Source organism: Solea solea, chromosome 7 (genome assembly GCF_958295425.1).
Source record: "Solea solea chromosome 7, fSolSol10.1, whole genome shotgun sequence".
Lineage (NCBI taxonomy): Eukaryota > Metazoa > Chordata > Actinopteri > Pleuronectiformes > Soleidae > Solea > Solea solea.
Window position 1 is genome coordinate 22,066,698 of NC_081140.1, and position 23,386 is coordinate 22,090,083.

Consider the following 23,386-nt stretch of genomic DNA (forward strand, 5'->3'; position numbering starts at 1 on the left):
ATTAAAACATAGTATTTGATTTCAGCCTCTTAAATGTTAAGATTTTCTTTGCTCCTCTTTGAGAGTAAATTGAATATTTTCATGGACAAATATTTTTGAGGACTTAATCATTTTAAGGTATTTTATTGACTCGTAATTAAAATATACATATTGATTATATGAGGGAAAATTAAAACATGAGGCAAATGATATACCATTTTAGACCATCAGGTGGCAGTACACATCCATTAAAGCTCCGGCAGACCCACATAACAAGATAAGTGATAGTAATAGTTGTTGACATAACAACCCTCATTTTAATCACTACAACGTATCATTAATGGTAAGTCAGTGAGATAGAGCTGATGTCACTGTGGGAATAACATTTCTGCTACTATCGTAGGGGATTTTTGCCTTAAGTTTCCTTATGGTAAATGTCACCATTCTTTAAAACTTTCCCAGTGAATGGAAAACAATAGACGCCCATGTGAAACACATTTAGCAAAAACATAAAAAAAAAACCCTAAGACTACAATGGCAATTTACTATGTTCATTTCCATGTTGAATCATCCCTCAGACAGGGGCGAGATGAGTGAAACCATCAACAGTTTGTTTTAGTCTGGCCCTCCTTTTTGAAAATATACAATCCAACCTCTAAAAAAAACCCAGACCTTGGAGGGTGCATCACATGGTCCTGCCCTGTTGGCTCTCCATGACTTGAAATTCACCAGTCTACTTTTAGACCAGCTTGTGCTTCAGTACTCTCTTCTGGCAGGCATTCACCTTCTCAACCACCAGGTAAATGTGGCGGTCATCTGGCTAGACACTAGATGCCATGCAAGGCTTGTTGTCAGTCATTCTTCACAGCCTCAGTCTCAGACAGGCCAGAAGAGTGTGAGTGAGCTAGTGCCTCTAATATCAGTAATTCAGCACGTTCAGTTCCTGGCTTCCTGATGTGGATGGGAGGCAGGCAGCAGAACTCTGTTAAACAGCAGATGTTTTACACTGTAGCCGTTACCCTCATTTCCTGGGCGGAGAGCTCCTCGCTCTATTAGACAAGTAACAGGAACCAGAAAAAGAGAGTGAGAGAAAGAGAGAGAGGGAGTGCAGAGGAAAAGTTAGCTGAGCTTAGAGCTCCCACAAATCACTTTGTCACCAGCAAGCTCTGACAAGCACCAGAAAAGAGGGAGCGCAGAAGTAGAAAGGCAGAGGTGTGAATAGGGAGTTGTGTCAGAGGAGACTCAAGAGGGGAGGTGTGAAGGAGCTGTGACGTGCAGAAACGAGGTGATACCGATGGATGGATAGAAAGTGGACACAGACGAGGCTGCAATCTGATTCCTAAAGCAGCGAGAGCTGAGTGGGACTGTTACAGTTGCTGTTGTTGTCATTGCTGCTGCTGTGTCTGGATGGTACGGTCATTTAAAGGGAAGGTTTGTCAAGCTTGGTAATTTATATTTTCTAACTGGAGGACAGCTGATCATTGGCAGACAGAGAGATTTGATAGCGTCCCACGCACTAACATACTATTGCATTTGAGAATGAGGACACATTTATAGAGGGACAGCTGCTCTGTCTGTGAAACAGGCATGAGTTGGAGGTGTTGAAAGCAACTTCTGGTGAACTGCAGCTGTACACTGATCACATGCTGTTACTGCGAAAAAGAGGTAGTCAGATTGGAGAGCGTTAACAAGTTTGTCACATTTTTCTCTCTGTAGGGACAGTTTTTATTAACTTGACTGTGTATGTTTTTTGAATAAGATTTAAGATTTTTTTTAACACTCTATTTTACTTTGACTCCCTTCTCTGTGGACACTCGATCATCGCTTGGTTGACTCAAAGCCCCTGAGAGTTGTATCTTGGCTGTAAAGGAAGTAAGAGGTCATCTGATCAAACTTCACTTACAGAGAAAAAGGAAGGTCGTATAGGACAGATCACTGCTGTCCTCTCTTTTACAGAGACATTTACAAAGGTATTAGATCATTAGATTCATGCTCAGAATACCTCTTAATCTCCTCTGTGAAGCCTTGTTTTAGTAAGTAAATTCTGACAGTTGCTCTTCATTTTGCTGTGTGTTATACTGCTTCATTCAGACCGTCTAGTGAGCTACATGGCACTGTGCTGACACGTGGAGTAAGGATTTGTTTTAGCTGTTCTGTAAGTACCATACCTGCTAAGTTGAGTGTTTCCGTGCTGGTTGGTTGTTTTGGACTGACAGTGTTAAATAGACTTGGAGGTGTTTACCTACATGCTTGGATGGACTCTGTTGGCATTTGACAGCTCCACTCTGAACTCCTTCAGTGTCTGGGACGTCACAGTTACCTGTTTGGCTGAGTCAGAGGTTGGCTCGTCATTCGATGTCTGTCTGTTCTGCACTGGGATTCTCTCCACCTGCTTCTATGCAAACAAGTCACAGGCGCTAGGTGGTTTTCACAGCAGTGGCGCTGGTAGTCCTGGACTTTCAGGACTTCTCCACACTGCCTTAATTGTTCTGCTGTGTGTAAACACCACCTTTCCACGGTGGAGTGATTCACTGTTCCCTAAGCATTGGGGGCAGCTAGTGAAATATAAAAAGCAAGGGAGGATTTGCCAAAAAACACTCACATAATTTCTAACAGTGAGATTGGTACCATGAAGCTGGCACTGTTGATGCTCATGGTTGTGTACACGGTGGGCAATGTAAGCAGCATGTCTACATGTCAGACAGTGGACCTTGAGATGGTGAAGAAAAAACGCATTGAGGCTATTAGGAGCCAAATCCTCAGCAAACTGCGTCTGGCAAAGGAGCCTGAGCCGGATCAGGCGGGAGACAAGGAGGAGATTCCCTCCGCTATGCTCTCCCTCTACAACAGCTCCAAGGAGATGCTGAAGGAGCAGCTGACAGAGGTCCAGACAGACATCTCCACAGAACAGGAGGAAGAGGAGTACTTCTCCAAGGTGCTCCACAAGTTCAACATGACCAGTGAGTACCACAGAACTCACATCTAAGTAATGTACACACATGGGCACCCGTTGTTGCGAATAAAGGCAGACTACGTGAAGTCTGCGATTTAAACTCCGTTATTCACAGGCACACACTCACACAGTGGAGACGCACTGTTTCCATTCTTTAGTCATTTTTTCCAATCTTACACTGCAATAACAACTATTGCACATGGATGTATTGTCAATTTGTTGGCCAACCAAATCTCTGCATAATAATGAAATGTAGTGTACAAGAAACCTGACATTTTCTTACTAATATAAATCAGAACAATGCAAAAAAAAAAAATTTCACCACTCCTATTTCCGTTGTGGTCTTTATGAGAACGAAATGTAGTGATACCACTTTGATACCACTTTTTTCTAATGTTGGACATTAACGATGCCACTCTAAGCCCGATATCAGCCATTTTTATCCCTTTAAAACAACTAAGCTGTTAATAACACAGCTGTGCTGATACTCCAACACAGTGGCTCACATGTATTCACATTCTGGTCACATGATTGTAGTGGCGTGATGTTTGTGACATGTGATTATACAAGTTTGTAGGTGCGTAACAAAAAAACTAATCTGTAGCAGGTTTTAAAAGTAAAAGATAGGAATACACCCGATATACAGACCACTGTATCGATATAAAATGTGTATGAACCAATCAGTGTCCCATCTTAAATGTTGTAAAATGATTTAATGATGCTGCTGTGGTGTTCCCCTCCTCACAAGCAACTCTTGTGGGAGTTGATATCAAGTGCCTCTTGGCAAATAGCAGACAAAGTCTGTATTAAATAAAGAATTGTATTACATCGAGTCGAATCAAATCAAACCCAATCATACTGAATTAAACCATTTCGTCCCCTACTAAAAATAATTGTGCCTGAATCTAATCGGCCTCTAAAGGAGACATGCAAACACTTAGATTTGACATTTTCTGATATACGATGAAGTGATTATGACCAGTATTGAATTGTAGTTACTTGAAAACGTACATACATATAATACATATAATGAAAAAAGTACACACCAAAACCTTAAACCTAACTGTCCTACAATTCTAGTTGGTTTTAAAAACTATGAAAAGAATGAATTTGTTATTCCACTTGTACAGTAGACCCTGCAGTACAAAGCCATAGTGGCCACGGCCCCGAATTAATCATTGTTTGCCTAATGGGTTTTTGTGAATTCCAATCTCATCCATAAATTCCCTGAACACGTGTATCCCTTCTGATCTCCACCCAACATCTTCAGGCAACCAGTGGAGTTCAGAGATCACAGGCGTTACAAGTTAGTAGGACTGAGAGTTGCATCTGGTCTGATGCTCTGCGTTGCTTTCATGGCATCCACAGCATTTTTACTGCTTTATTAGCGCTGTTTGTTTGGCTAGCCTGCCTTTGCTGTTTGTTCAGCCAAATGGTTTTTGGCTGTAATTTTGCAATGACTCTTGAGCTATTATGATAAACATATTTTTCTCTGGTGTTGTGGCTTGGCTCCATTGTTCTCTACATGCCTACACTGCTCACCCTATCAGGCAGGCATCCACACTACCCCTCTTTTATTCACCACTTCAAAAGAAAGACTTTGGTGGATGGACCGTGCTTGAGAGCCCAAAATGGAGAACAAAGCAACTTTCAGACCGAAGGGGCATGATTTTGTTCTGCTTAGATGCAATCCAAAGAGAGGGGAAAATAGAAAAATGAGATTAAAGACAACATGAAATGTACTCCTTCACCCTCACTCTGTCTCCCTCTCTCTTTCATTTTCTCTCCCTCTGTCCCTTGGGGACTGGGGGTTTCCTGAAACCTGAGCATTGGGTTCTCCCTTACTTATCCTGTCACTTGTTCTCCATCATATCTTTCTCTTTCTTTTTGACTATTTTTTATTTAATATTTATGCCTCTCTGCCCTTGATTACCTATCCCTCCCTCGCTCTTCTCCCCTCTTGCCTCTCTCTGCTGAGTTTCCTGAGCCTATTATCAGTGTGTTTGCAGCGTGTTTGTGACAGGGTAGCTTGGCAGGAAGGAAATCAGGCTGATGGCCACTGAGATCTTGACTGACTCAGGTCCGGTTTAAGCAGTGCCCATGGGGAGCAATGTGTTTCCTACCTCTGTGGAATGCCAGAGAACACCCCTCTGCAGCCTTAGTCCTCTGTGCAGCCCCTTAAAACAGAGCCTTATCCCTCAGTGTGTCTTCTTAAACAGAGCCAACCTTCCCACACTGGGAAAAAGGGTGAAAGCCAAGTGCAATTGCAATTATTAAAAAAAAAAGAAAAGCTCAGCCCTTATTTGAGTATGTGTGGGAGGGAGGCAATCCAACTTCTGCTGGGAAGTAAATGAAAGATGACTTTATTTTAACAGAGTAATTTAAGTAGACTCCCACTGGAAAGAAAGTTTTTCGAATATTCATCAACTGTCTTTTTCATTTGTGGCTTTTTTTTTTTTACTGCACAACTCACTTTCCTTATATTAGAAAACAAGCTGCAGGGATACACAGTTTTACGCACAGCATGTTCTAGCTTAATTGTTTTAACCTCGATTGTGGTAACTTTGTGGTGGATGAGGCTAAATTCCTGCTGTCAGTTAGCAGTAACACCCTTTCTAGAAACTCACACAAATTGACCTCTTGTTTCAAAAATGGTCCAAATGTTATTTAGCTCATTTTCCTAGTTTGGAAACGAGCCACTTTATGCCGTTCAGCACTGGAATTAGCTCATGACTGCAGGTTGATGGTTACATTTAATAGAGAATAAAGCTGCTAACACCCTATGAAGGAGAAGAATGGCGACCAGGGTCAGACGCTTCATGTGTAAAACAGGGTGAGGTGGAGAAACAAGACATTGACGAGTGGGATGTGGGAAGGTGGAGCTGAGTATATGGAGGAGGCAGGTATTTAGCCTGTTGCTGGAATCTGGTTCCTCCCACTGGTAATTACAGGCCTGTCTCTCTACCTGTTACAACAGCTGTCCTGCGGATAGGACACAAATCTCCCCCCACACCCATGTTAGTATACTGGCTTGGGTGCTATCTTTACCCTTATCTGGAAGAGCGAGGCCTTATCTCAGCTGTTCATGGGAAAGACAAGAAAGTTTACACTTTGTGTTGTGTTTAGATCACACAAACTGTTTCTGCACCGTGAAAACTATGCTATTTGGAAAGTACAAGAAAGAATAAAGCTTTCACTTTAATTGAACTGCCGCAGCGTGCCTCTTTTGGGAGGTGACTTAATTTCCTGTTTCATAAACACTTTGTTAACCCGTAACACATTTATCACAGTTTACTTAAACTAGCTGGAGATGAGGACTTTCTGTGCTCGGTGTTGCTTGGTATGCCGCTGCCAGGTCATCTCAATCTCCACATACGGTACGCAGTTATGACACTCTTGTCTTTCCATTCATGCGCTTACAACCGAACATTTGACTCTTCTGGGTGGGACCACTGAAATGTCATCTCGTTTCCCTTTGCACTCCACACCAGCTCTTTTCACTTTCAGTTTGGCGTCAACACAAGGGCTGAAACACTAGCTATGCAGCAGAACAGATGGTGATGCTGGTAAATGATACACAAGCAGCCTTGATACGGAGGATCCTGGTACAGCTTTGATCGACTATGCAACACAAATATGTGAGGTGGGGTTGTAGCTGCTGTCATAGAGCAATTCCTGGATCTGAGAGTTTAGCATCTTGGCTTTGGCAGGCTACAGCAAAGTCGAGTGTTTGGGCTTGGGTCAGACCCCAGGCTCCAAATTTCTCAACACTTACACTCCTCCACACCTCACCCCATATCATATCTTGTTTTTTTTGCATTGAGCCTGTCCCACCTCCTTCATCTGCCTCCACTCACTCTCCCTGCACAGCGTTTCTCTCGCTCAATCATTCACCTTCCCGTGCTTATCTTCACACTTCTCAATCTGACTAAATCCTCCTGTAATGTAACATTCATAGATGTGTGGTGTTAAAGCCTTCAGTAGCTCTGCTCTGTTCTCTGTCAAGCTCTTTGTGGGGAATGTTCCTGCTGTCATGATATGGGCAGGCAAAGGAAGAAAAGTTGCTAGTATGGGAAACTTTAAGAAAACAAAAATGATCTTTATGGTCAACTTTACAGCAGCTGGAAGAGATGAGTGTTTGGCTGCAGTCGTGATTATTGAGTAATACTGTGAATCTTGCGATTCCTTTCCATGAATGTGTAGACAGATTTATGAAAAACATGTTTGAAACAACCTTTTATGATGAAAGGCAGAGTAATAAACAGCAGGATTAAATGTTTTAGACATTTCTCAAAAAAAGAATCATGTGTTTTTTTTTTTTTTACAAATCTGATTCTTTGACCCTCATGCCCTATATTCTATTGTCAAGCAAAATGCTGTGTTTTTATGTCAAAGTTAGTGCATTTGTGACTATACCACCAGTGCTCCGCCACCCGTCAATGAACACAAAACTGACACCAAAATGACTTCTCACTTTCTGGTTCTGATGTATTAATCAGTAAACCCAAATGAAGAAATTAGTGATCTGTTAATATGAGTTTTTAAATGTGTAGTATCTGTGTGTTCTTGTTATTTATTATAAAAATTATGTTTAAATGTAATGTTTAAAGCAAAAAAACAAGCAAAGCTTAAAAAAAGACATTCTGGTTATGTTTTCCAAAGTCCATCGAGAACATGTGGGAAGAACTGATCCATCTCCATTAATTACCCTGTTCGTCTCAATAGATTAAATGCTCTCTGTGGAAGAAAAGTCTTATTCTTTTCCAAGTCTATTTAGCCCCAATGTGGTTAGTGGAACAGAGAGGCCACATGCAATGAGAGATTAGAATCACATTTCTTATTATTGAGTTTCTTTCTGTCTACTTATTTGGTCGTCATATACGTGAGGAACTGACATTATATGAATGCATTTATGTAGCTTCATGTTTATACAGGAATTGAGTGTTAGATTATTAAATACTAATAACAAGCATATAAGATCATGTGAGCTTTTTTTTGTTTTTTGTTTCTTTCTCCAACAATTGATACAATTGTCTTGTCTGAAATGTTGTAAGTAATTGCCCCTTTTTAAATCAACAGGTAAAAATGACAAATATGACAAGAACTCCAAAAGCATCACAATGTTCTTCAACATCTCTAAGATACGGCAAAGTGTCGGGGATTACCGCCTGCTGACTAGTGCAGAGCTGCGGATGCTTATCACGAAAACTAACATACAGCTAAATTCTGAGCAGCGGGTGGAGCTGTACCGCGGTCTGGGGACCTCAGCCTACTACCTCGCTTCACGCTTCATCAATAACAATCTAAAAGACAAGTGGTTATCCTTCGATGTCACTGAGACCCTGCAGACCTGGCTTAAAGGGACTGGTAGGTTACAATAAACTTGGGTAGCTTATCTAGTGATCTAGTAGATTGTTGACTTTTATTTAACAGGTTGTAATTTATGTCTCACCAGAGGACGAGCAGGGTTTCCAACTTCGGATCTTCTGTGGATGCAGCGGGACGGACCAAACTATGGAGAGTGGCTTTATGTTTTCCATGTCTGGGATCTCGATTGGGAGGGGAGACTTACAAAAGGTAGCAGAGTTGAACCAGCAAGTGCCCTATATCCTGACCATGTCCATCCCTCAAAACGTCAGCACCCACCTCACCTCCTCCCGCAAAAAACGCTCCACAGACGGGAAGGACACATGTACTGCGTAAGTATTTTTGAGCGCTGCCAGGAGCGCAAACCAGCAGGGAAGCTCCCTGTCCTTGGCAGCGAGAAGTAAAGTCTAAAACAAAAGGCCAAACATTCTTGTTTATTTGCCTTACAAATCTGTGGCTTCACAACCTGCCTCTCAGTCACACACATGCTGACTCAGAGCAGAGCTGCCATGTGAGGCAGACAGCCCCATCCTCATTGGGGTCCAGTGTCTTACTTGCTCAAGGGTTTCAAACCACAAACCCTCAAGCCTCTGAGCCACAGCCACAGTTGGAGCACTGGCTCAGTGCTGTCAGCAGACACTTTGTATTTAGCTCTTCAGTTTTGATCTTTCACTTTTTTCCTGTAGGTTAACAGCTGCAGTTCACACACTGATGAGATATATGAATACCTACATTAAAACTATCCTTAGCTGTAGAATTGACCGCTTTAACCATGGACCATCCGCTGGGTCCTCACCTTCCTTCCTTTCCTGTCTTCTCTTTTGCAGCCAGACAGAGACCTGCTGCGTGCGAAACTTGTATATTGACTTCAGGAAAGATCTGGGCTGGAAGTGGATACACAGGCCGACGGGCTACTATGCCAACTACTGCATGGGCTCCTGCACCTACATCTGGAACGCCGAAAACAAATATTCTCAGGTAGAGTGCCGCACCTCACCGGAGAGTGAGCGACCACAGTAAACATCAACATGTTAGTGCTGACACAGAGTGTTGCTTAAAGCCCTGCTGTGCAAAAGTATGGCATCAGAGAAGTTCTAGTGAAGTCCTGCATCACTTTTATTTGGTCTCAGTTGTGTTTTCGGGGGAAATTTACTGAAATTCATGTTTAAAACAATTCATCGCAGGTAGTTAACTGTAAAGGAGACTTTAATGCATATTTCAAATAATAAAGTAAAGCTGAGGAAGGAGATATTTAGGTATTGTTGATCAATAATTTTCCAATAACCTTTCAGGTTAATGTAAATTGAGTGATCTGAGAGAGAACTAGACCTTTGCATCCATTTAGGATCTTGGGTAAAACCAATCAAAGTCCAGTTCAGAGAGATAGGGTCCTCCTATTGGCTGCTCTAGTCCCCTCCGTTGAAATGTTTCTTATCCAATACAAACAAATGCCTGTGCTTCAAATCAACCTTAAACCCTAACCCTAAACCTTTTTTGAAAGAAGCTAAAAGAGAGTCAGACAATAAACATAGTAAAGTGCTTCATGGATGGGGCTTTATTCCAAAACAATAGTTTTTAAAGGTCCATGGTCTCCAGACACGTCAGTCACCTATCCACTCAGGCATCCATCGGACATGAAATGTCTATTGTGTAAGACTTAGTGACAAACAGAGGACTGCTCTGCTCATCCCTCCCTGTCCGTAGTGCACAAGGGAACTACGGTGGTCTTTGTGTACCAGAATGGATGTCGATCTTATTAATTGACGCAGTAAGCTTCAGCTTCAAAACATGAAACCCATGCCATGATTTGCTGCTGTTTTTATCCAATTTCTGTCAAAAGATTCTCCTAAATGTTTCACACTTGGTTTTTAATCTCCTGGCGATGAGGCTCAAGTATCAGCTATTTTTCTAGCCATTTTTCTTACTAAAGCTTTAATTGGAAAAGATCTGACATACAAAACTAACAAAGATTTATCCGCAGCCAAGACCACGGATTTAACTCCCTTGTCTATTCCAGTTGCTCTGGCACATGTCATGTCTGTAATGGGCTCTCTGGGCTAACTTCTTTGTGTTCTCCTGTGTTTTCCATCATGTTAATTGTTTACAGATTTTGGCTCTGTATAAGCATCATAACCCCGGAGCCTCTGCCCAGCCTTGCTGCGTTCCCCAGGCTCTGGAGCCACTGCCAATCCTCTTCTACGTGGGCAGGCAACACAAGGTACCTTCAGTATACTGTCCCACAGCCAAGTAACCTCTCCGAGGTGAAATGTTTGCAGGGCATTTTTTTACACGAAAGGAACACTTTCGGGGGATTTATCACACGGTCTTAACACTGTTATTTTCACTTTTTAGGTGGAACAGCTGTCCAATATGATTGTGAAATCTTGCAAGTGTAGCTAAAAATACAGCAGCCCCTTCTCAAAGACATGCAGAGATGGAAGGAGACATGTTTGAGACCACAGGCGCAAGGACGTAAAGGGGACGAGGAAAATGAAAAGTCATCTGGATCAATGTGGCCAAGCTTACTTCCAGTGAGCTCTGCCATTTTCATGCTGGAAGCACACCAAACCATGGACTGTTTTACATAGATATAGATAATATTTTTTAAATGTGGATATACTTTTTTTCTTCTTTGCAAAACTGTCTGTCTGGAAATGAATTAATTTATTTGTTGGTTGGACAGATTTTGTGTGTTGTTTAAATGTGTATCAGTTTTGACGTGGAAAAAAAAAAGAATTGGATAAAAGAGGCCAAAGGACATGTGGACCAAAATGACCAGAGAAGAACATGTGCTTTCACATGTCTGATGATTGTGTCTGTTTGCTGCGTCATCTTCCTGAAGAGGTCATAGTTAATGGTGCTAAATCCCAGGTATGGAAAACAGAGGTTGTTGGGGTTTTCCTGGACAATAAATGCAGCAGGTGTTTTTGGAGCGAGCTCCACCTTAAAAAAAAAAAAAAGGGACGACAGACGACCGCAGGGACAGTCCAACCTGGGGGAACTCCCCCTGACTGAAAGGCTGCTGCATTCAGCCAAGTCGACCAAGTCCTTCAGTTTTACTTTGTTTTTTCAACTCACATGATTTTTTTCGTGTTCATAACTGAATGTCTGCTTATCCTCAGGCTGTTAGAACCTTGACTAATATCGCTGGTTGTAAGAGTGATGACACCGTGTTTTTGTTTTCCCTCTTGGAATTTACATCCAGTTTGTTGTCTTTAGATGGTCACGGGTCGGAGAATGTGGTTGTGGTGTTGGTTTTTAGGGAAGAGCCATTCAAGACTTGATACACGCACTCTGTTATTTTTTTATTTTTTATTTTTTTTACTGTAGTAAATTAAATTCATTGCCTTTTATTTCAGGATAAGATCTCGCTTTCGTCTGTAGTGTGACGCCGTTTGCACAACTCAGTGTCCAAATAAATATTTCTCTTCAGTTTACCGTCTTTTATAGTGCACTTACCATTTAAAATTTGTATCTGTAAATATTTTAAAAAAGTTGCAATAAACATTGATGTTAAATTATCACGTCAGAAAGAAAGATTTTGTGACTGAAATGTAAAACCACATGTGATGTTTCCACTTGTCAGAGAGGCCTGTGTTGTGTCAGTGTGTGTGTGTGTGTGTGTGTGTGTTGCACTTGTCAGCGCATGTATGTGTATGTGTTTTCATTTCAGGCAGAAAACATTTTTACTAAATGAGCAAAACACAAAAATGTGAATGCAAGGTTTTATCTTGTTTGTTGTAGACATGTCTGCGTCTACAAAACAAAACAAATAACTTTATATGAAAGTGGAATATGAGACTGTAGCTCAGCACTGGTGTTTAAGGCCCTCACCTGCTCACATCTTCTTTTTTTTTTAGTGTAAGGCTCCTCTTCATCTTTAATGTCTCTCATTACCCCGCTCAGCATGCACACGCTCCTTTTAGCAAATCCTGTAAACCCCGCTTGTGCAATTAGCAATGACCAAAGTCAGAAAAGAGAGATTCACCAGTGGAAAAGTGTGGGTGTGTGCCAGGTGTGTGGTCTATTTCTGGGCAACCCTGTTTACTCTGGACGACTGTAGCTCAGCTGAAGAAGAGCAGCGAGCTCTGCCTCCACTCAGAGCTAAGCCAGCGCCAGAATTCCCGCAAACACAAGCCCTGTTCTTGGCACCTGAAGGGATGCACACCTTAGCAACATTTCTTCTTTTTTACTATCTCCATGCACCTTGTCCTCCCCCACCCTGTCAGCCCCACCCCTCTCCCTGCAGTACTCAGGGGATTACTGGCAGCCCACGAGGCTGAATTGGGAATGAAGAGAGCAGGTCCAGACCCGTTGGTAAGTCCCAGACTTAAGGGCAGTGACTACATGGAAAATCAAACACACATACACATGCACATGAAAACACTGAACCCACTGACACACACAGCCATGGCCCGTGCATCAACGTCAAGCGCCTTACATAAGCTTTGTGCGAGTGAGTGGTTGTTGGGGGGAGATGCTTGTGCTGCTAACAAGGTGACAGTGATCTGTGCTGTCTTGTTCCAATGCTGGAAGCATTACCCAGGTTTCCCTCTCGACAGCACAGGAATTCTTCTCTTGCAAGTCAACGCAGAGAGCACTTGTTTGGGAAAATGAAACACGATCGGCGTAATTAAATCCCTGTTTCTTCCCACCTCCCCAAAGGATTCCATCAGATCTGATGCCAGGTCCTGATTTTTAATGGCACAGCGTGCACCGTGTTATCCTGGCAGGGGAAATGTAATTGGACTGCTAAAAGGCGTATTTCTCTGCAAGAAAACACAACCATTATCGAATTTAAACAAGCAAAAACACAAGGTTTTGTTGCTAAAAATTGCCTAAAAATGGCACTTACACTTTTTTTTGTTTTTTTTTACTTTCGCTATAATGACCAGAGAAAGCATACAAATGTCAAGGGGGTCATAAATCTATCATAGTGTTAATGGAACAGTCCCAGGGGGAAGTTAAATTCAAGTAGGCTTATCCTCCTCGAACCAATGTTCATTTCTCAGCAGCTGCTTCCTCTCAAGGCCTCGGGCTTTTTATGGGACGGAGACAAACTGCTGACACCTCCTGCCACAGACTGAAGCACATCCCAGAAACACTCCATCAGGGGGGACGGGGGGCAACTTGAATGTTACACAAGAGAAAAGAGTGAAGACTGATGCCTGCAGCATTTCAAGGTCAAGCAGGTGTTCCCGTACTGCTAACGCACCGCACGCGCCGTGTTCATAGGAGTCGATGAGTAACCAGAAAGTTGTTGTGTCGAATAAGTCGTTGAATTCTGACACACACGATATTTGGCCCTTTAATTGCCGCCGCGTGCTGCTTTTCATCGTCTCGCAAAGGCCTGTTTTCACATGACGCCGACCTCTGACCTTTTCTTCTCTACGAGTTCTCCATGAAAGGCTATCTCGGGTTCTGTCTCATTACAACATCTATGACATGTGCAATTATACGTCCACTGATCTTTTGCCACAACTGGTTGTTAAAAGTGGAGCGGTACGGCGGCCTGGTGTAATTCCTGTGGACTCAGACGGAGCTGACTGTGACCTTAATAACACACCCCGGTGTCCTGCTGCTGCTCAGCTCCGTTACACAAACACACACAGCTGCGCAAAGCCATTGTTGCTGCAGGTGCAGAATCTGTGCACACACACACACACAGACACACACACAGATCTGTTTTATGATGTCATTTGCTTTTAAAAAGTATTTTGATTTTTTGAATTAATGTACATTTCATTTCATGTACAAAGAGAGAGATTTTATTCACTCTCCCCTCTAAAATAACATCAACATCACTAATAACTTACTTATTGGGTATTGGTTATGTGGAGGAAACCCATGGATGAACATATAGGGATTCATTTATTCATTTATCAATGTAAAAAAAAGGTTGTTAGGATTTTGCTCTTATTTTGTGTTTACCTACATTCATTTTTTAATGTTGGCAAACTTATAAATTGTAGTAAAGGTTCTGGTTGAATACATTTTACTCTTTATTTTACTGTTTATTTCCTGAATTTCACATGAGATATTTGTTAATTTGTGTTTATTTTTTATAGTTTCACCTCACCTACATTTAAATTGAGTTAAAACAGACTGTAGGCCATATTATATCACAACCATATTAACATTTTATTTTACATGTTAGGTTTAAATGCGTTTATTTATCAGTAATTTACTCACTATTCTTATACCACCATACGTTTTAAGCTTAAGAAACAGACAATAACATACTTGATCAGGAAATTAAGGACAATTAAAAAGGACAAAACATATTATTATTATTATTATATACATGTTAAACTGTTCCAGTGTCAGACAGTAAGGCTTCACGTCATGGTCTCTGACACATAGCTGCATGTTTGGGTAGATTTTAAGACGTGATTTTATTGCTGACACGTTTCTGAAATTGTCCTCACTTCCACATAATTCGATATCTTGACCCTCGAACGAATCTTTGAGGAAGTGAGAACCAGTGAAAGAGCGGTTGATAGAACTTGGGTAAGAAAAATATTCTGTGATGTATTCATGTGAAGGCAGCGTGACCTGCTGAGTACAAGAGGGGGAAAAGCTTTAACAGGGAGTTGACAGTCTTCTCCTCCTGTCCTGTCTCTGGTGCCGTCCCTCTCACTTCACACCTGCACTTTAAGATAACCAAGATGGTTATCAGGTCTGAGTCAGCCTCTTTTCTCTCTCTTCCTCTCTCATCCCTTTGTTAACCACTGCCAGCTCTTTGAAGACGCTCCAGCCCTTCTGACTTATCACCTGAACACCGAACAACAAGGCGGGCGATGGGGGAACAAGACAGATGCATGCGAGGTGAACGAACGAGGGAGAGGGACGACCACACTCTTCTGCATGCAAGGAATTCATGAAATGTTTTAACACTTATCAAAAAAAAAAACTCAGAGAGGCTGAAAGATGAGCGTATAAAAAAACTGGAAAGTCAAGAGCAAACAGTCTGTAGTTATGTTGCACTTTTCTCGGCTCGATGACCAATCAAAGCATTCTAAAACAATGTGTCATACTTTCTTGTCTATTTTTTTATCTGAGGGGAAACATCATTTATTAAACTGACATCATGTTTTATTAAAGAAGACCCAAAACATTCAAGTGAGACCATTGACCACTGACCAAATATTTACCCCTTCACCCGCACAGTTACACAGTGTATCTACAGTACATTCAGTGCTTTTTTCCGACATATCCATTCAACTTGGGGTTAACTGTCTTCCAGTGGAGCATGGGATCAAACCCCCAACCTCCCATTTAGAAGATGGCCTGCATGCCCTACCACGGATCCACGGCCGCACACTTGACCCCAAATTGCTCCCTGAAGGCTGTGCTGGCAGTGTATGACGATAGAGAAAAGCACTGCGTGTACTGAAGATGTTCTTTCTGTTCTACTATTTATATTCTGAAAAATAATTCAGTGTGATGAATATTTGCAAGTATTTCCCAGCAGTAGGGGGAGGAGGGTCTGACTGTAAGTCCGACAAACAGAGTTTGAGACCAGTTCACGATTAAACATCATGTGCTTTAAGGATTTTACATCTCATAATGACATTAAGTTTTATAGTTTAATCCATATCATCTCAAACATGCTCACTGTCACAGCTGCTGGTCTTGTCTCCTATGTTGTCGCTCTCAGCGTTAGTTCTCCTGTACATCCTTCACCTTCTCATCACAGTCTTATTTAAAACCATATGAAACCTACAATGGCAACATTGGATCCTGGAATGGAATCTCCAGTTTGTTTAAATGAATGTCGATCATATTAGCCAGAGTTATTTGTAAACCACAGGTCTCTTTCAGAGAAATCTGCTTCCCTTGTTTAGGTAAATCTGTTGCGTTTCAGCCATGCCACAGGCAATCTTCTTGATTTTCTTGCACCATTTGTTTCTGCTTTATACCACGGAGAGAGAGAAAAACAAAACCCTGAGAAAGACGACAAATTAACAAATGAGAAGTCACTTCCGTTTCACCAGATGTGCCCTTTTCTTTCATAACCAGTAGCTGAATATGTGCAGGATCAAAGGCAGCGGAGAAACGCGAACCCTCTTCAAAGTGAAAACTACAAAGGGGAAAGTATGACAAACCATGTGAGAGTGTCTGAGTGTGGTTATAAAGCACGCTGTGCCCTGACTCATTTGCAGGACTTCAGTAAGAAAGAAATGTTTTCTAAAAAAGGAAAGGTACCAATTACATCTCTGGATTGGCTCCTTCTCATGGTCCTGCCCCTCCATTTCCTTCCTTCTCTCCGCCTCTCTCTCCTCTCTAGATGCAGAGGGACAAATCTGCCCTGATAAACAGCTACTATCTCCCCGGGTAATAAACAAAGGAAAAGATCTCTCTCTCTAGGGTTGGACAGAAACAACAGTGTTCACAGGGTTTGCACCCAGAGGAGAGGCAGCCATTAAATAGCAGATAAACCTCACAGGAACGTACCCCAGTGGGTGATCATGATGGAGCAGTGGTTGAGGGTTAAGGGTCCCACAAGTGCTGTAGGCAAGCCCTAAAAGGGTTTTTAACAGGAGGTTTCTAACTTGTCACTAAAAAAAACATTTGCTGTAAGAGAGAAATAAAGGCTACAGAATAAAAGAGTGGTTTTATTTTTGGAGCAAACTTTTTAATGTGGTTTTGATCAGATTTGATGGATGATTCAACATGCAGTTTTTATTTCCTGGTGACAAAGTGAAGTTATGGCTCTGTTATGAAGTCTGGTCTCGTTTGACCAAAAATAACCGTGCCCGGGGCTTTGCCAGGATGGCTGCAGAGTGGCGAGACATGCCTTCAAGGACTCTGGTCACTCGGGAAATGAATCTTTTTTAACACAGCTTTTTATTTTGTGACCTCTTACCACAGGTTAGTCTAACATTTACTGTAAATGTGAGATGAGTAAGCCTAAGACAGAGTGACCTTCTTCTATGAATAAATCTATGAATTATTAATAACATCATTCAGCTCCAGTCTCATATTGTTGTTTTCCTTTGCTCTATGTCGTGGCCACAACTTTCTGCCCTATTGAGATCCAAGGTCACCAGTGACAGAAAAGAACATAATGCATCCACAGTGAAGGTTTTTACTGCATTACATCTGATTTATCCACATGAATTGTAAAGCTGTTTGAAGCGGGATCTCCAGGTCATTAAATACTAATATTTTGGACAATGACCTGAGGCAATCGCTCCATTTCTGAAGCGCTGCACCAATGTTCTCACATTTTATTGCATTTATTATCTGACTCTCCTCCTTTTAGTTAGGTTGCATTGCAGTAACTGCCATGTGATGGTCAAATTGTCCAGTCACAGGTCAGATTTACCCACGGCTGCAGAGCCTAGAGAACGTGAAGGGCTCTAGTTCTCTAGTAGGAAAAACTACTCTGAAATAAAACACAGAATTATATAGACCTAGTCCTTCCATTGTTTGTGGGAAATTAATACACTTAAACGTAACCCTCTTTGAAATAAATAGTAATAAATAAATGTAGTTCATGATAGAGGAAAAACGGCCTGGCATAAGTATGTGGAGCCACACATGGACAGTACTCCAAATGTGTACTTCTTCATGTACATAATATCACTTCATCGAAGTGTTGGGAATGGCTTCCCATACTTCAAACACAAGTTTGTTGAAGTTTTTTAATATAGACACTGGACGTGACACACAAAAGCTGCAAGGAGCCAGTGCCGAGGGACCGAAGAGCCACAAGTTGCAGACCCCTGTAGACAAAAAGTCTTAAAGTAAAAGAAGGTAGTAGAGGTTACAAAAATATACATATATAGTATATACGCACACACACACACACATGGTAAAGCAAGGGCAAGGCCTCCGCCTCCAATTGAGAGAGGTGTGACTAAAGTCACAAATCACATACGCTGGAGTTAAACTGACACAGTTGACAGGAAGAAATATTATTTCCCCACTCTGTGGACACATACACATCTATAGGAGCGCACATTTTGTTGGTATCACATGGAAACCCGACTCCTCTAATTGACTGAGTGGAGGGAGGTAAGGGAGGTGTTTGGTTTTCTCGAGGTAGCTTCGGTCCAGCATCTGGTTTGTATTTGTCAGCCATGATCTGTGGCCTCCTGTGTCAGAGGGGCTCTCAGCTGTATCGATGGCCGTACAAAGGTTATGACAGCAGAGAGAGAGCGAGCGAGAGAAAGGCTCCTCTGTGGCCTTCTCTCGGAGGGACATTAGGTCAGCATGCCCCCCCCCCCCCTCCTCCTTTCTCTCCCCACTGGTTCAGAATTCCCCAATGAACAACACATTCCTCCTCCCCAGTCCTTCTGTTTATGACATGCCATCCTTTGAAGGAGTGCAGTGTGTGTGTGTGTGTGTGTGTGTTATCTGTGAGTGACTGGGCATTAAACGTTTCAATGTGACACCATCAGAGTTGCCACATGTCTGCGTGTGTGTTTGTGAGTATTCTGCACACCTGAGCAGGTATGATAAGGGCGTACGTCTGCATCACAGCTGTTTTCAACATCCGTGCAGAATCCCAGGCCAATCGAATTACACGGAGCGGGAGAGTGCATGAGTGCGATGGGTGGAGGAGAAAGCGATGACTCATCAGCAAACTTGGGATGTGCTCATTTAATAAAAAAACGGATGAAGAAAAACAAACGAGTTGCTTTTCTAAACAAGCAGCCCTGAAGGAGAGGGTGGGGGTGTCCGGGAGTCAGTGGGGTGGTGTTGGTGGATCGCTGAGTCATTCCTTTACACCCATTTCCTGTGATCGGGCCACTTTGGGAGAGGGCAGCGCTTGGTTTATGCAATCCTTCCTCATTTAGTGCACTCTCACATGCAATCATATAATATATGAGCACCCATGAGGACATATTCAAACACAGACATTCATAGTGGTCTGGGTGATGTATGCACACACATGCTCAGGCATATACATGAACTCATATAATATATGGACACTCACACACACATAGATCCTTTGCCTAATTCTTGGCAAGAGTGATTTTTTTTTTTCTCAACCAGAGAAGTTATTGTATTTCAAAACTTCAATACTACACAGAATGTAATACTTGTGTACTAGTACTGTATTACTTCACCTGTTGTGTTTTATTCATGGTGTATAAGGTACGTGCACTTTACTTCATTATTGTAATTGCAGATAATCGTTCAACTTCTATTCAATTTAATTTCCAATCGCAAAATACTCTTGTAACTAAACATATCTGATTTTACATATGTTCACAATTTCCTCAATTTCCTCCTTCCTAAATGTCTGTTGCCTTACAAAACTGCAATAAACTGCAATAAACATGACGGATGAGAGTCAGACCACATATATTCAGCTCACCTCTGGCTAATGAGAAGTTAGCTCGTTAGCTTGAGAAGTTAGCTGGATAGTTGGGAAAATTCGGAATCAAAATTCAGAATTCCACTAAATGACTTTCAGTGTTTTGGGGACAAAGCTTTGACTGGAAGGCTTGTGGGAGGTTGTGTGGTTTGTATCGGTTGCATTCTTTCAAAGCGCAGGAATTAGGAGCCATAGGTACAGTTTTAAAAGTGGCGCCCACTTAGCGGTAGCATAAATACCAGCAATCTGGTACCTTGGGTGTGCCGTCATCCAGTTGCTTCAATCAGGTTTTTACCTGCATTTCGCTTAGTGGGTAAAGCTTTGTACTTTGTTGTGATTGACATGTGTTTGACTCCCACGTTAGACTTTTACACACGCCATGTCATGACTCACGTCATGGCAGCCCCTCCTTTTTGTTTGTTGTCTGTTTTCCCGTGTCTGTCTGTTCCCCCTGTTTCTTCCGCCCCCTGTCTGTGTGCTCTGTGTGTGGGCGTGGCTAACGCTCTCTTGCAGGCAGCACCAGGTGAAACTCATTTACACAATCAGACCCACTCCATAAAGCCTCTGGATTTCCAGCCACTCATTGCCAGATTGTCCTGTTTCTACAGCGTGGTAACACTGTGTAATTCTAGTTTTTCCCCCCTGCCTCTACTCAGGTCCAAGACACCTGTTCCATTCACCTGCTGTTCTTGCCTGCTTCGTGCTCGAGACATTGTCTACCTGTCTGCGTACCTGCCTGACTGTCGCCTGTCCCAGCCGTGAGTACTTTGTCTCCTGAATTAACCTCCCTGTTGGACACGGGTCCGCCCTTACACGTGGTGGGGATGCCAAACAGTGAGACACTGACTCACTTGCCACTTTCACCAAACCATGTGGGATTCCCAGATTCTCCAGCACCCCTTCCCCCCTGCACATTTATTCACTGTCACAAATAAATATTGACTTTAACTGCATTACTGACTCCTGTGTCTTGCGTTTGGTTCCAGTCCCTGTTGTTACCATAACACGCAACATGCTATTTATTTTTTTTAATGTGTCATTGACGGTAACTTACTGCCTAGCTCTGTCTTTTTTAACCTTACCTCTAACATCACCTTATCTGTGGGCCCTAACCCTGACCTGTCTTTCAACTAAAACGTAACTATGGGTCGTTTTGGTCAACTCTTGAATATGACCCACAGGTTCAGCACTGGTATTTAACTCAACTAGGGATAAGTGTTATTGAGGTTAGGAAAATGTTGCTGCCTGCTTTCAGACTGTAATAAATCCATGATTCTCAAACTGTGGTAGGTGTACCACCAGTGGTACACAAGCTGCCTCTGGTGGTACTTTAACAAATGTCAAATGAATTAACCTTGGACTATCTTAATCTGATTGCACTATACCAGTGTGTCAAGTATATGTGAGGAAGAGGAGCAAGTTATCTTGTTGGGAATAAAATAAATCTGCCTCCTGTGAATAGTCTGTATACTTTGTTTGGCCTATTTACACAGCTCTATTTTAATGTCTGTGATAATGGTGTTACTTGGAGAGCTCAGTAATGGTACTTCCTATAAAAAGTTTGAGAACCACTGCTCTAAATAAACCATTGTCTTTTTTTATGACACCCAACAGGAGATTATACCTGACAGCAGCTTTGGTGTAAACACTCCCATAACAAGTGAGCTCAACACACTGACATAAACAGGAACATAGGTATAACACAATCAGACTTCAAATCCGGGCAGTAATTCAAACCTTATCATCGGAACCACATTATGGCTGAATCACGAAGGCAGAAGGTCAGTGCAATGGAACAACTGAGACTCCCGAAGGGCGTCTGAGCAATTTTTTGATAAGTTTGTGTGATCAACCTGTTGGACCACAGTGAAGTCTTCATCATCAAGACTCCTGGAAATCCTCACGGATCCTACATTCCACTGAGGTCCAGTGAGGGTTTGGCTGTTGGTGCCTGTGGTTGATTTTTGGTTTTACACCACCTGTGAACACATGTGTGGTCTGCTTTTTTAAACGGCATTGTACCCACAAATAGGTGCATAAAGGCCATCTGCTCCACAGAATACCTTGATCTGAAGTTACCTCTCCTGCTCGGCCACCCAAGTGTACAGGATGTGAACTAATACTTAACAGTAAAGAATTTTACTCCCTAGAGATAAAAAAAAAAGGGACCAGGGATGAGTCTGGAAGGCACCCAGAGGTCTGACAGTGGTTAATGTTAAATGACAGGAAAGTCCAACAGTCAGAGCAACAGGAAGAGGAAACTCTCCCCCACAACATCCTGGATGGACTGCGTATGTGTGACTAGATATTTTCAGACACTGTACAGGATTTTTGTGTCTGTATTTGTGCTTCACAGCTGGTACAGACGTGGCAATGTTTTGTCTAATTTAAGCATCTGTGTTCCAAGCTTTGTGTGTTTACCACGCTATGGAGTGGCTGGGAAAGTGATGTTGACACATATTTAGCATTCAGCTTGTTTGTTATTGTTGTCTCGCTGCGTCAGATCCCAGCTATTCAAGCCACCTTGAGACAATTCAGTGCTGTTATAAGACGCTGTGTTTTCTCAACAGCCTTTTTCCCACCTCGTGTGCGGCAGAGTCCTATTTGAGTCTTTCTTCCCCTTTAAGCCTCATAGTCATCAAATGGTCAGAGTGTGTGCAGCACCCAGACATCCTGAGTCACTTATGATGCGGCTTTCGTTCTGTGGGAAAGCTTGACCATGTGCGCTGTGCTCCAGCCTTCGTTGCTCATAAACAGTAGGAGCTGTTGGCTGTAATGTAAAATAAACTAGCTGCCACAACATGTCGGCACTGCCGTTAAGTAGCGGGGAAACAACAACCGCACTGGCAGATGAAAGGGCTGCGGCGGGTCACATAAGTGCTCTGCTTGTGCACCTCTGACGCTTTGATAGATAACCCGTTGCTAAGTTTTGCTTCTGAGGGCATTCAGCAGAGCCGTCTGCTGCCACCAGGCGAAATGAGCTGCATTCCTTCATAGCCTGAAATAGATGCAGTTAGAAAAAAGTGCAGTTCATTTAACCCAGGTTCTCAGCCAAGGATCCCCTATAGATAATAATATTAATTTCAGATCCCAAAATGAAAATTTTAGGATTTAGAAAACCATCCATCCATCTTCTGCAACTTTATCCTCCACATGAGGATCGGAGGGGGGGGCACTGGTGCCAATCCCAGGTGACACAGGGTGAAAGATGGGGTACAACCTGGACAGGTCACCAGTCACAGGGCCACATAAAGATAAATAACCATACACTCACGCTCACTGATTTACAAATCCAGTGCAATAAAAACATTTCAACACGACAAATACAATAATAAAAAAATATTGTAACATTTGCTTTTGTCTGAGGCCTTATGTAAAGACGTTAAAGGCCAAATACACACTAAGTGGCCACGCAATTAGGCACACCTGTTCAACTGCTTGTTGATGCAAATATCTGATCAACCAATCACATAGCAGGACCTGTCTTTATTTAGGCATGTCAATGTGATGTTCAGCTGCTGAATTTCGACATGAGTATGAGAATGGGAGACAGGTGAGTTGTGTTTTTTGGTGCCAGACAAGCTGATCTACTGGATTTTTCATGCACAGCCATGGTGTTTACAGAGACTGGTCTGAAAAAGAGCTGCAGCTCTGGGTGGATAGAAAATCCTTGTTGATGCCAGAGGTTAGTGGAGAACGGCCAGACTACTCCAAGGATTTAACATTATTATGATACAGAAGCAGCTCTTGTATAT

At 42.3% G+C, this 23,386-nt stretch overlaps 1 protein-coding gene across 1 annotated transcript; it reads left to right on the top strand.

Moving 5' to 3' along the window:
* Positions 1-202: 202 nt before the first annotated feature.
* tgfb1a (transforming growth factor, beta 1a) lies at positions 203-11,820 on the top strand. Its single transcript, XM_058632983.1, has 6 exons — positions 203-2,939; positions 8,012-8,299; positions 8,388-8,631; positions 9,127-9,277; positions 10,407-10,517; positions 10,652-11,820. The coding sequence occupies exons 1-6, from the start codon at positions 2,609-2,611 to the stop codon at positions 10,697-10,699; spliced, it is 1,173 nt and encodes a 390-aa protein (XP_058488966.1). The 5' UTR covers positions 203-2,608; the 3' UTR covers positions 10,700-11,820.
* Positions 11,821-23,386: the final 11,566 nt, after the last annotated feature.